Source organism: Physcomitrium patens, chromosome 20 (genome assembly GCF_059467195.1).
Source record: "Physcomitrium patens ecotype Gransden chromosome 20, ASM5946719v1, whole genome shotgun sequence".
Taxonomy (NCBI): Eukaryota; Viridiplantae; Streptophyta; class Bryopsida; order Funariales; family Funariaceae; genus Physcomitrium; species Physcomitrium patens.
The window spans coordinates 13603525-13616785 of NC_143429.1; the positions used below are offsets into that span (position 1 = coordinate 13603525).

Here is a 13261-nt window from a genome sequence, read left to right on the forward strand (position 1 = left end):
CTTCACTCTTGCTTTTATATATACTCTCTAATTAGGAGCTATGGAACATCTATAAAACTTCTAACACATGTTGACTTTGCTAAATACATTTCTTATCTTGCAAGGCAAATTTTCTATATATATGCCACATAATTAGCTTTTTCTACAAGCAATCAATACGTGTAACATATGGCTAACTTATTGACCAAATTTCTAATCTATCAATTAACTACAAACACATGTTAAGTCAAAGCATCATCTATGAAGCTTCTAAAAAGCTTTTGTAGAAGATACTATGAAATTAATCTATTTTTATCTACTTCTATTTAATTATATAGATAATTATTAAAATAAATATATATGTCTATGATATGATTATAGCTTAAATCTTACTAATATGATTTGAATGATCAAGATGAAAAATGGAAATAAAAAGTTCAAAGATATACCTTATTTTCAAATCTAGAATATAAAAAAAAATTGTTTCTTTTAAATGTTATAAAAATTTGCTTAAAAAATCTTTAATATTTCTATTGTTAAATTTTTGGTGTTACAAGAATCTACTTTCTACATTCCTAAGACCATAGGTCTCAACTATTAATAGTAAGTTCTACTTTTGAAACTTATCACAAATTTTATTTTTTATTTCTAAAATAATCTTGCATATGACCAATTTTACTACAATTTAATTGATTAAATAATTCTATAAGAGATCAAACAACAATCTATTTTCAATGCTTATTGGATCTACTCTCAAAATTACTTTTATTCTCTTATCCGATAGATTTTTAAGTTTGATCTGCATAAAAATCACTTTTATATTTTTTTTAGATTTCAACATCTTTATCTAAGAAACGTTAATATAAATTCTACAAAAATCCTAATAGATTCATATTTTCCAACTTTGTAACCTTTTTCCTCAATGCTTTAGCATTTTTCTTCTTTAATCAACTTTTAACATTCAAATGCATCTTGAATCAAGTTTGGTTTCTTTTTTTTATAACAATTATTCTAAGATTATTTTAAAATTCAATTACTCTCTATTTTTTGCTATTTTTTTATGGATGATTATATTTTTATTTTTTACATATTATTACTAAAGATAGTATGAGATATGTGATATTTTATTAAATAACAAATATTTAGTCAAGGATCCTATAATAAATGTTATTATTAATCTTCAATTAATATCAATTAATTTTTTCTTTAATATCTACTTGTTCACCAATCTCTATTAAATCTTTTATTATTCTAATACTTATAATAAAATTAATTGACTTTTAAAGGTTTTATTGAAATCATAGTTGTAGTCATCAGTCACATATTAATTTGGACTAAATAATGATTAGTTCTTAAATTATAATTGAATCTTCACCACTTCAATTACTTAGATCCTATCTAAACTATCTATCTCATAGAAATAAGATTATCCAAAATATTTAACTATGATCTAAGGTTATTCAAACTATTATTGTAAAATAAGAATTAAAATTTTTTTAGATAAAATGATAAATTATAAATATAAATATTTTGAAAATATATTGTAAAACTGAGCTTATTAGAATATTTAAAACAAAATTATTAGAGATTTTAATAAGTTAGGATTTCAAAAATTGATTGTTATAGATTAGTAAAGATTTCTATGATTTAAAAAAATATATTAGTTAGATTGAAATGACTTTTATGTATATTGATGGTTGAATAACATACTTAAGTAAGCTCCTATTTTCTTTTTAAAATATTTATTTTATTTTACAATAGATATCTTTTTGGAATCTAAAAATAAGAAGCTTCTATCTTATTAGATTAAGAAGCCTCAACATGTTTTTAGATGTAAAACTTATTAAAAGGTATAAAATTCCTTCAATAAAAAAATGTAAGTTTGTGCAAATTGAAGTCATAGTTGGCTTTTTTTATGTCTTTTAGAGATATTACCTATAAAACCACTACTATAGACATAATAATAAATGGTTTTAATAACTTAGTGATATTTAATATTATTTTATTTCTCTTTAATGTAGTCATTTTAGGTTTATTATGTATAAAAAAATATAATATTTAGATAGATTAGATTCCTTATAATCTAAATCTTTTTCATAGCATAATTAAGATTTTTATTAATAAAATAAAAAAATTATAAGTCTAGTATAATAAAATCTTTATTTTTAGATATAAGAACTTTCATTTATGTTGCAAAAAGAGGATTATCTTATATTATTTATGCCACTTATTTCTAATGATAGAAAGAATTTAAGTAGTTTTTCAATCTAGTATAAGAATTATAAATAAATTTTTGAAAAACAAAATGCAAATATTCTTCCAAAGCATTGTTTCTATAAATGTTCAATTTATTTTCAAGCAAGACGTTAATTACTATTTGGACCAAATTATAATTTATCACAAAATGAGTTGATTTTTCTTGAATATTATATCAAAAACAACTTAAAAAAGAACTTTATATGCCATTCAAAATTTTCAACATGAACTCTTATCTTTTTTATAAAAGAAAGAAATAAATAAATAAATCAATCAATTATTACAAATGTGTAGATTATTAATATTTCAATACATTTATCATTAAAAATATGAATCCTCTATCTTTGATATCAAGACATCTTAATCAATTATTTGAAGCAAAGATCTATTCAAAAATATATAAAAAATAAGTATATAACTTAGCATGCATTAAAATAAGAGATAAATAAAGAATATATTTCAAATCATGTATAGATATTTTGAATATAATATTATGCCTTTTAGACTCACAAATGCATCAATTGTAAATTCACATTATTTTAAATGATTGTCCTTGATGAATTCTAAGAAAGTTTGAAGTATCACTATTAGAAGTTTCTAAATAATTATAATTTTTTTTAATAATTTTTAAGATTTTCTAATTATTATCAAATTCTTATCAAAAGATTTTTTTAATTATAGATGTATTTATACATTTGACTTGTAAAGACAAACTTGAGTAAAATAAAGAAGCTAAAATAGCATTTAAAGATTAAAAGTTAATTTTTATTATAAAATTAATTTTATATTACATTGACTTTTTAAAGATATTTTTTATGAAAATGAATGCAAAAATATTTATCTTAAATACAATGTTGTCACAAATAGAAGCAAATAACAAACTTTATTTTCTAAATTTCTATTTAAGAAATATTTAAGCAGCTAAATTTAAATATAAGATCTACAACAAGGAATTTTTTATAATTGTGAATATATTTAAAGAATGGAGAGGTTATTTAGAAGGTACTTTTCTTCTAATGATTTTTTATACAAAGCATAAGAACTTCAAGTATTTTATATTAATATACATTTTGAATTATTTCCAAGTCCATCAGAGCATGTCATTATTAAGATTTATATTTAATACCAAATATTCTCCAGAAAAATAACAAGGATTTTTAAATATCCTTTCTAAAGGTTTTTATCTTGCTCAAAAAGAAAAAAAATTCAGCTTTAAATTAAAAACAAATCATTCTTTTGAAACCAAAGAAATTTTATCTTTGAGCAATAAAATCAACATCAATTTTTGATTCAATATTTTTTGATTAAGTCCAATCAAGTATGTCTTCAAATACACTTGTATATTATATTAAGAATAATTCTTTTAAATATTATAATACTTCTAAGTTTGAATTCATCAACAATCTTCTCTATTTTAAAGAATACTTATATATTCTAGAAGAAGAATACAATTATGTGCTTTTTAAGCTTGTTACAATTTTTTGATTATAGAACATTTTGGATACAATAAGACCTTAGAATTAATCTCAAAAGATTTTTAGTGATCTAAAATATAAAAGACAATTAATTTTTTTTTATAATCAGGAGATATTTATTTTAAAATCAAAAACTCCTCATCACCAAATTCATAGCCTTTTTCAACCACTAATTTTATTAAAAAAAAGTATGATCATTTCTTTCTATGAATTTTATTATAGATCTTCTAATCTCAAGCTCCTATAGCATTATATTTATAAAAATAAATAATTTTATTAAGATAGCATATTTTGTATTATATAAAAAAATCATCATAAGTAAAGAAATAATTATATTTTTTTGATAAAATTTATTGCAATAATAAATTAATAAAGAATATTATATCAAATAGATAAATTTAATTTGCATCTAAGTTTTAAATATTTTTTTAAATATTGAAGATAGATATAAAATTACTATGAATATATAAAATAATATACAAAAATAAATCAAAAATAAAACAAAATAAAAAAAAAAATTAAAGCAATATTAAAGATGTATCATTAACTACCATCAAAAATATTTGGATAATTCTTTTACCATTGAAAAATTTTAAATATAATAATATAATATTTTTTCTATTTAATAATCACCTTTCTATGATAATTGTAATTATCATCCTCAATTCGATACTTTTGACTTTTCAAAACTTGATAATCTTATGGTAAAAGATTTGACATATTATTTATCAGAACCATACACAACAATAAAGATACAATTATGTGAAACTTAATAATAAAAAAAGATCAACACATATGCCTATTGCAAGGAACAACCTCAATTTTACATTGACAAAAAAATATAGTTATTTTATTACAATATCAAGACTAGTCACTTATATAATAGATTGAATTGTTATAGACCTCAATCATTTTTTATTTGTATTAAAGTAGTTGCATATTAATTGTATCCATTTGAATTTATGAAGATCCATCTTTTATTTTATATATTTCATCTTAAACCATACAAGATAATGGATATACTAAGAACAAGACAAATATTTAAGAACCTTGCCAATATGGCAAAGAAGGTTGATGGTTTTATTGACGACATCTAACAAAATTAAAAGTAAGAATTAAAAAATTCTATGCTATAAAAGCAAAGCATGGTCAATGAAGTTTGTATTCTATATTTTATTATTTTTTTGATATTTTTATATTTGGAGTATTAAAAAGATAAAAAATTACAAATTAAAAAATTTATTTAAGAAGCCATTATTTGTTGAATTACTAAATTAGCCATTGGAATTATTATAACCTTTAAGATAATATAATAGAAATAAAGATCTTCAAGAACAACATATTTTTCTTTGAAAAGATAGAAAAATACAATGCATTTGATATCACAACCATTGAAGATATTTTTTATGCTTCATAATATTATTAGAGATAAGAACCATTGTGAATGTTATTTTAAATATTTTATTTTAAAAAAATATATAAAGACCCCAACAATAATCAAAGAATAGGGTGATCTTTTTGCCTTGATATAGAATACTATCAATGATTGAGAAGAAATATTAATTACCTTTAAAAAAATAAAGATTAAAATATATAGCAAATACAATTTATTGCATATTACATTTCTTCAATATATTATTATTCTTCCTTGTAGAAGTTGTTTTTAGAAAGGAAAGTGATATTACAAACATACATATCAATACTAATAATTACTAATATAAGAGGAATTATATAAAAATAAGTAAAAATAAGTAATTTAAAAATAGTTTGTAGAAATTTTTTTTAAAAGATTTATAGACATAGATTTGACTTTTCAAATATTTGTAGGTAATAGATGATTCAAAAATTTAGCCAACAAATTAGCCACATGGTACACATATTGTCTACTTGTGGTATAAGTTAGACATATGGTGCACATGTTGGAATTTTACCTTACAAGTTAGACTTGTGCTTTGTAAATTAGATTTGTATGACCTATAGAATGTCACTACATAGCTTCTTAGTAAGATAGTATGTATCGAGATAAGAATAAAGCCTCTCTTATTCTTATCAATATCTTTTTTATTCTAAGTTTTTTTAAGAGTCTCTAGTCTACTTGTCTTTGACAAAAGTCATTTCAATTTTAATATTATAATTCTTTTTTAGTAGAAATTTATTCTTTTGTAATAATACAAGAGTGTATTGACTCTTTGAATTTTTTGTGATTCATATCTTTTACAATTTGCCATGTCCTGTATATGTCAAAATTTATCTTAAAAATTAGGCATATATCTTATAAGTTTGATACTTTTTATATGGCCTATAAGATATCATGTGGTTTTTTACTAGATAATATAAATGAAAGCAAAAAACAAACCTTCTTCACTTTTATGATTATTTTTATTATATTTTTATTTTATTTAATTTTTTCTAGTCTTTTTATATTTAGCAATAGTTAAATTACTTTTAATTCTATACTTATCTATTGGTTGTATACTTTTTATCTTTTAATGATATAAAAGTATATTATATTTTTAATTTTATTTTTTAATATTTTATGTCATTGATAGAAAAATAGACTAAATTTAAAGATTTATTAAGATTTTTTGAATCAATTATAGCTTATAAATAGAATATAGTTAAAAAAATTATATTTTATGGTATTTTTTTAATCTAAAAAGAGCTTCTACTTAATTTTTAGAGCCACAGATAGAGAAAGATAAGACAATACAGATTTGAAATGAATAAAATTATCTTTAGATTAAAATTAAAAATATGTTTTGTAAAAATTATAGTAATTTTATTAAATTAATATTTAATGAAAACAATGAAAATACAAAGATTGAAATAAAATAATAAGGTACAAAAATAACCGTACAAAAAATATATTTTAAAAATTACACTATAAAATTAGAAAAAATAATTAATAAAAAATTTATAAGATTTTCTTATAAAAGATTTTTTTTAAAATCTTAGAGTAAAAAGCCAAGTATTACTAATAAGAACTTTTATACTATATTTTAATTTTTAAGTAGAATATTCTTAAAAACTTATAAGATTATGTAAGACTTACATATCTACAAGTATAAAAAATTTAAAGTTCACTCAACAAGGCGATTAAAAGATATGTTTTATTAAAAAACTATTTAAAATTAAAATTTGTAATATTTTTGAAGATTTTTTGAAGTTTTTTAGAATTAAAAAAATATATAATATCTTTATGATTTTAATATATTTTTTTAATTTTATTCAAAAAATTAAAATTTATTTTTAAGATGTGAGGATAAGTTTAGCTCTCAATTTAAATTACAAGATAGCTTTTATTAAGAGTTACTTGTAATTGGTGTGAAGTAGAAGATATTACTAAGAAGAAAAAAATGAAAAAAAAGTCCAAAACAAGTGAAAGAAATACAACCAAACAATTACATACTCCAAAAACTGATTATATTTTTTTCATTAGATTTTGATCTAGTAAAAAATAAAAAATAAAAATTTAGATAAGTTTTTTTTTTCTTAATGAAATAAAATGAATAAAATCTAAGTTAATGTGAATAAGTAATAAATACTTTAAAATAAACAATAAAAATATATAAGCTAAATAAATATATTTTACTTTAAAGATAACTTGCATAAGAAATTAAGAGTTAAGTCTCATCAAGGCTTACAAGTAATATATATGGATATTCTAGAGAGGCTATAAGGATTTAGTCTTATCTTCCTACCTACATTCAAGGTGTTATATCCCATATCAAAGATGTGTATTTTTTTTCTTATAATTATTTCACTAATTACTTTTGTTTCTATTTTCTATTAATAAAATCATTTTTCTTACACTTTTTATTTTACCATAGTATTTAAAAATTTCTAATTATCTTAGGAATCTTAGAAAGCCTTCAAATCTTTTTCAAATTTTTCATAATGGCCTTCCAAGGTGGTAAAATCGATTTTATATGCTCATGTAGTAAAAGAATAAATTTAAATCAATTAAAAATATTATTTTTTATATAAATAATTAAAAAAATATGAATTTTTTTTCCTATTAATTAATATCTATAGATTTTGAATGAGTAATTCAAGTATATAAAAGGACAATGTAGATATTGATTTTTATAACTAAACACTAATTCTTGCCATTAAAATAAATTACTAAATCAACTAAGATAATTACTTCTAATATTTAGTAAATTAATTTTTATTATTTTTTTCTAATAAAACTCATGTAATTTATATTCCTTCTTAATTCTAATAATTACTCAAATATTTAAATATATTCTCTATTCTTAATATTTTTCTATCTAAATAAATTAAAATCCTATTTTTAATAATTAATCAATTAGATTGTATTAGCGAGTCTTATATAGGATTTTATATGTTTTGATTAAGACTTCTTTGGAATTTGATTAAGAATTTTAGAAATTTTAGGAATTTTTTAAAGTTCTAAATAAGATTTTTAATGTCTATTTTAAGATTTTTATGGATTTATCAAGATTTCTTATTATTAGATTAGAATTTTTTAAAATAAATTTTATGTATTTTATGATTTTTTTAACATTAAATTTAGATCTGTAAAGATTTGCTTGGAATTCTTTTAGGAATTTTTTAGAATTTATTTAAGAATTATTTATTATTTACAAGATTTATGATTAATTAGAACTATGATTTTAAAAAAGATTAGAGTTATCAAGAAGGATTTTGCTATAAAAAAAATAATTTTAAGAAGAATTATTTAAGCCTTTGATTAATTAAGCCTTTTGTGGTTAGTGCAACAAAATTAATATTGCATCAAAGTCCAACCATTTGAAACTTTATAAAATAAAAATTTTAATCATTGTTATGCCCTAATTTATTTTTAGTTTTATTCCATTTTCTAGTTTGATTTTAATGCAAGAAATAAATTATATGTTTCTATAGTTAAAAAATAATAATAATCTATGCATTTTATATTGTTATGGTAAACAAATAATACAATTGTGATCACTATTTTAATTCACTTTGAAGTGATTTTTAGTAGTAAAGATTTGAATGTATTGAGTTTGAATACATGTCTCACAGTTTCATTAAAAATTATAAATAATTGAAAAAATGAAAAAAACTTGCCTCACAACTGCAACAACTCAAATTTCTATTCGATTCTTATTCCAGAAAACCCCTTCAAAACAAAATCTTCACATCTCTTGTTTCTCTCCTCTTTGTTGCCCAAATGAACAAAGAAATACAAGTAGACCCCCAAGCTTTGTCTCCGTTCTCGAAACCCCTCTGCTCCATACCCATTGCACAAAATCCAATCTTCCCTTTTACCCACCAATATTTTAAGACCTTAAAAGTATCAACTCAACGCAGACGAAAGAATCGTTGAGGTGGCCACAGCAGATGTGCACTTATGAACATACATAAGCCGTGCCATGACACGGTGAAGGTACATAACGTGCTTTGTCGGGGAAAGGCAGAGCTTACGCCTGATGGAAAAATCTAGGCCACTGTCCACGTCCTGATTAAACCAGTAATTCAGACCTATCCAAGTCAACTTCGTGATATCTTACTTCCACTTACGAACCGGCAATGCGATGAGTAAAACAATGAACTCATTTCGTCCCTTGCAACGAAGCCTTCAACACCATGTCAACCCATTCAAATGTGCTGTAGAAAATGGTTTCGTTTCCTGCAGTGACTTGCATGGGATCATAATCTATTACAGCCGACCAGATCATCAAGTGCGTGACTTGCTTACGGCAAATTTGTTCAAATTAGTTCAAATTCGTCAACTGAACCTCGCATCGATAAAGCTAGCCATGATCGGGTGTCCTTAGGAAGAGATTCCAGATCTCCGCGGTGAGTAATGCGTGGTGGAAAAATTGGCCTGCTCATCACCAAATGAGACGAAACTTCATGAGTGGTTCCATAACCACTTGATCTGCGACTGCACGATTCGAAAGTGGTGAATGTAGTCACATACCGATCACATTCAAATCGGAGTGCGAGGGGAGCTTGTCTTGTCAGAGATATATGGCGTATAAATCTTGCACCAGGTCGGAGCGCTTCACCATTCAAACCAGTCTTGCGTATCTGCACGGTGCCCAGCCGCGCCGGTGACATCGTGTGGAGCGGGCTAATAGTACCTGGTCGGCGGGTCTACTTTCGTTCATTCCTACACATCTATCTCTGGCCCAAGTCTTTACTGGTTCTAGCTCCGCAGCACATCATCGGCGATGACGACTTCGAACACCATGAAGCTGGCCGGCATCTACATGCTTGTCCTCGCATGCTTGGCTCCCACTTGGGTGCATGCGCAACGTGAGTCTATGATCACATTTGCATTCGTAGACAGTTGTGCATGTTGTTGCTGCTTTATTGATTTAGGGGCTGCATATCACCATCAACCGTCACTGTCGTCATCTCTTCATTCGATGGCTGTAGTCTTCAGTTCAATGCTTTCTACTGTCGCATAATAGTGCTGCAACTTCGGCTGAAACGAACAATGAGCTGAATCCTTGGAAAACTCCCTAGTTGACGAACACTTGGTTTTCGGTAAGAGCTTTCTAACGGTGGTGATTGTTGTATGACTACTGGATGTTGAAGTCAACCCTGCAACAACGTGCGAACCTGTGGTTCGCGGCACCAACTACAGACAATGCCCAGCAGGAAGAGGGTCCACCTGCTATGTGGAGGTGCTTGGAAATAATTTGAATAACTTCAGAGGGTCTGGGTGCGGGACTTGCAATCGACAAGGCAGCACATTCCTATGTACCGATTTCACTTTCATATTTCGATCTGCTACTCAGGTCGAAGTCAGGGTCAACAGTGCTCGGGTGACTAGGCTGAACGTTGCGACAATCATAGCCGGAAACGGTAATAATGCAAGAGTTTGCCAGACCACAGGAAGCCCGGTCGGCGGAAATCCGTTCCGGCTCACATCCCCGGCAGGAAACATCAATTCTGTCCGAGTCTGCTTCAACCGTAAGTTCTCTCACACTTGTCCTCATGATCTACCCCTATTTCGACATGTAGTGCGCTTACAGACCCGCCAACATATGGGATGCGCACCCCGTAGAAGGTTTGAAATAGCTACTCATGGTTCACATGGAACCACCAGCGAACCCCTTGAGTTCTTTTGTTTCCAGGCCGCAATGTGAGACATGAGCATATATATATATATATATATATATGAAGATGGAACGGGTCTCCTGAATCTGAAGATTTGCAGGCAGTGGTAGTATGTTGGTTCCTCGCTTGCTGAAAGTCCTAGGTTTGCTGTGGGTTTCTGGTAAGTTCTTTCTGGTGTGACGAGCCGTCTGGCGTTGCGATACCAGAGCTCTAGAGGGGCCAGTTTTCAGACAGTTCTGGTTTGTATCTCAATCCTCACATGAAATTGCATTTGCAACAGCCGTCAACTGCGGTTACGGCGGTAGCCTGTGCGGCGACCCCAAGATTGTGGGAGGCGATGGCGTCATGTTCTACTTCCACGGCTACAAGAACGCTGACTTTTGCCTCGTGTCGGACAGCGACCTCCAAATCAATGCTCACTTCATCGGCAAGCGCCCGGCGAACCGCAGCCGCGACTTCACATGGGTGCAGGCACTAGGCTTCGTGTATGGCCCCAACGCTCTGACCGTCGGCGTGAAGAAGGTGGCGAAGTGGGATGCCGCCGTGGATCACCTGGAGTTCACGCTCAACGGGAAGGCTTTCACCGTGGAAGAGTCATCGTGGAGCTCCCCGGATGAGACCATCACGATCAACCGCATCGGTGCGAGGAACTCGGTGGACTTGGTGGTGCGACGGAAGATGGGAGTGACCCTGACCGCGGTACCGATCGGACATGAGGAGAACCGGGTGCACAAGTACGGCATCACCGACGACGACTGCTTTGCGCACTTCAACATGCAGTTCAGGTTCTACAGCTTGTCCACGCACGTGAACGGAGTGCTCGGTCAGACGTATCAGGAGGGATTCAAGAACCCAGTAAAGAGGGGCGTGGCGATGCCGATCATGGGCGGTGCCGACCGTTACATCACCTCTTCCCTCTTGGCCACCGACTGCAAGGTGAACCAGTACTCGGCGACGCCGGTCGAGATGAAGGACCAGTCCCATCTGCCCAACCTGGCATCGTGCGGAAGCGGCACATCCGGGATCCTCATGTGCAAGAGGTGATGCGGAAGAAACCCTTTCGATCTTCGTCACAATTCAGTCCTTACTTGCGGATTGCTCGGACAGCTTCAATGCTCGGTGACCAGACGGTTGGACCGTTTGCCCATTAGTTTCTTGTGTTCGTTATATGATAGTAATTCTCGACACTTGTGGATCTGGCAGCTAGGGTTTGTGAGCTTGATTCAATAATCTGGATATTTATCAAGTACTTAAAAAACAATGTCATCGGATTGAACTTTATGATATTTTTTTATAGAAATTGGAACCTGATGTTGGGGTGGAGTTCTATCGACGCGTGTGCATGCCATGGCTTTGAGTTCGTTTGTCAACTTTAGTGACCTCATCGTGTAGTTCTGCGTCGGAAGCGGAGACTTCAGAAGGGTATTTTGCAAGTTTGGCAGGTAAAATATACATTTTGAGGTCCATTTCAGTTTTTGCTCCACAGCTTATGAAAATCCGATGTATACTCCTCTCAGTTCGAGAGATTCATCGCCCTTGGCTATAAGACAGAACTGGTGTATACTTTTTGTGCCCGAGACGGCTCTTAGTTGGCAACATATAGAGTTGGGAATTGATAACTGAATATTCGAAAATTGAAGATTGGATGCCGAACTTAGTCGAAAAGAGCGTCTGCGATGTGTTTGGTAGTTAACAGTTTTCAACAAGGGATTCTTTAATGTTGAAGGGGCGTATATTGACAATGAAGCGATTGCAATTACCTGATACCAAAGCAAATATTGAAACATCAATAGAGTCCGCAATGCTACCACCAGCGCTTTCAAAAACTCTAGGAAACTCCGCTTTCGCCACTTGATATCCTGCCTCGCGTTGCATATGTCCGACTCCATCAATGAATCTTTGGCGTTGGGCAAAATCATCCACCTCCTGACTTACTTGCCCATCCCCCAGTCAAGAGTTATCTAGGTTAGCATGCGAACGTCTTACTCATTGGTTCCAGCATCGTCCTTACCGACTCCGCCACAAACTTTTGCACTTGGACTGCTTTTTCTAGTTCTCTTCACCAACTCTTCACTACCTCTCATCCATTGCATTGTCTCTTAAGAGAACCAACTCTAGAAATGTGGCTAAGTCTATTAGCATTTTAAATGATGATATCTTTAGCAATTCTTATTACAAAAGTAGCATTCTTTTGATGTTGCAAATCAAAAATGCCATAATAATAGAAGAGCTATACTTTGTGAAACTTCAAATATATATTTGCAAGTCCAAAATTGTAGTACAAATTTTACTATACTACTAGATGAACCCGTGTTGTTGTCATAAAAAGTGTGATTCACATAAAGCTATTTTTGAAAGATATATTTGTCAGCCAAAGAAAATTTTTCAAATACAAATACAATACAAATAGAAAGAAATAAAACACACAATGGAGCTTTCAACTACAAAGTAAGATAGCTAAATCCATATTG

General features: G+C 28.7%; 1 protein-coding gene across 1 annotated transcript; it reads left to right on the forward strand.

The window, feature by feature from the left end:
- Nucleotides 1-9744: 9744 nt before the first annotated feature.
- LOC112278633 (uncharacterized) lies at nt 9745-12123 on the forward strand. The gene is made up of 3 exons (XM_090245065.1): nt 9745-9980; nt 10266-10643; nt 11071-12123. The coding sequence occupies exons 1-3, from the start codon at nt 9896-9898 to the stop codon at nt 11832-11834; spliced, it is 1227 nt and encodes a 408-aa protein (XP_090101191.1). The 5' UTR covers nt 9745-9895; the 3' UTR covers nt 11835-12123.
- Nucleotides 12124-13261: the final 1138 nt, after the last annotated feature.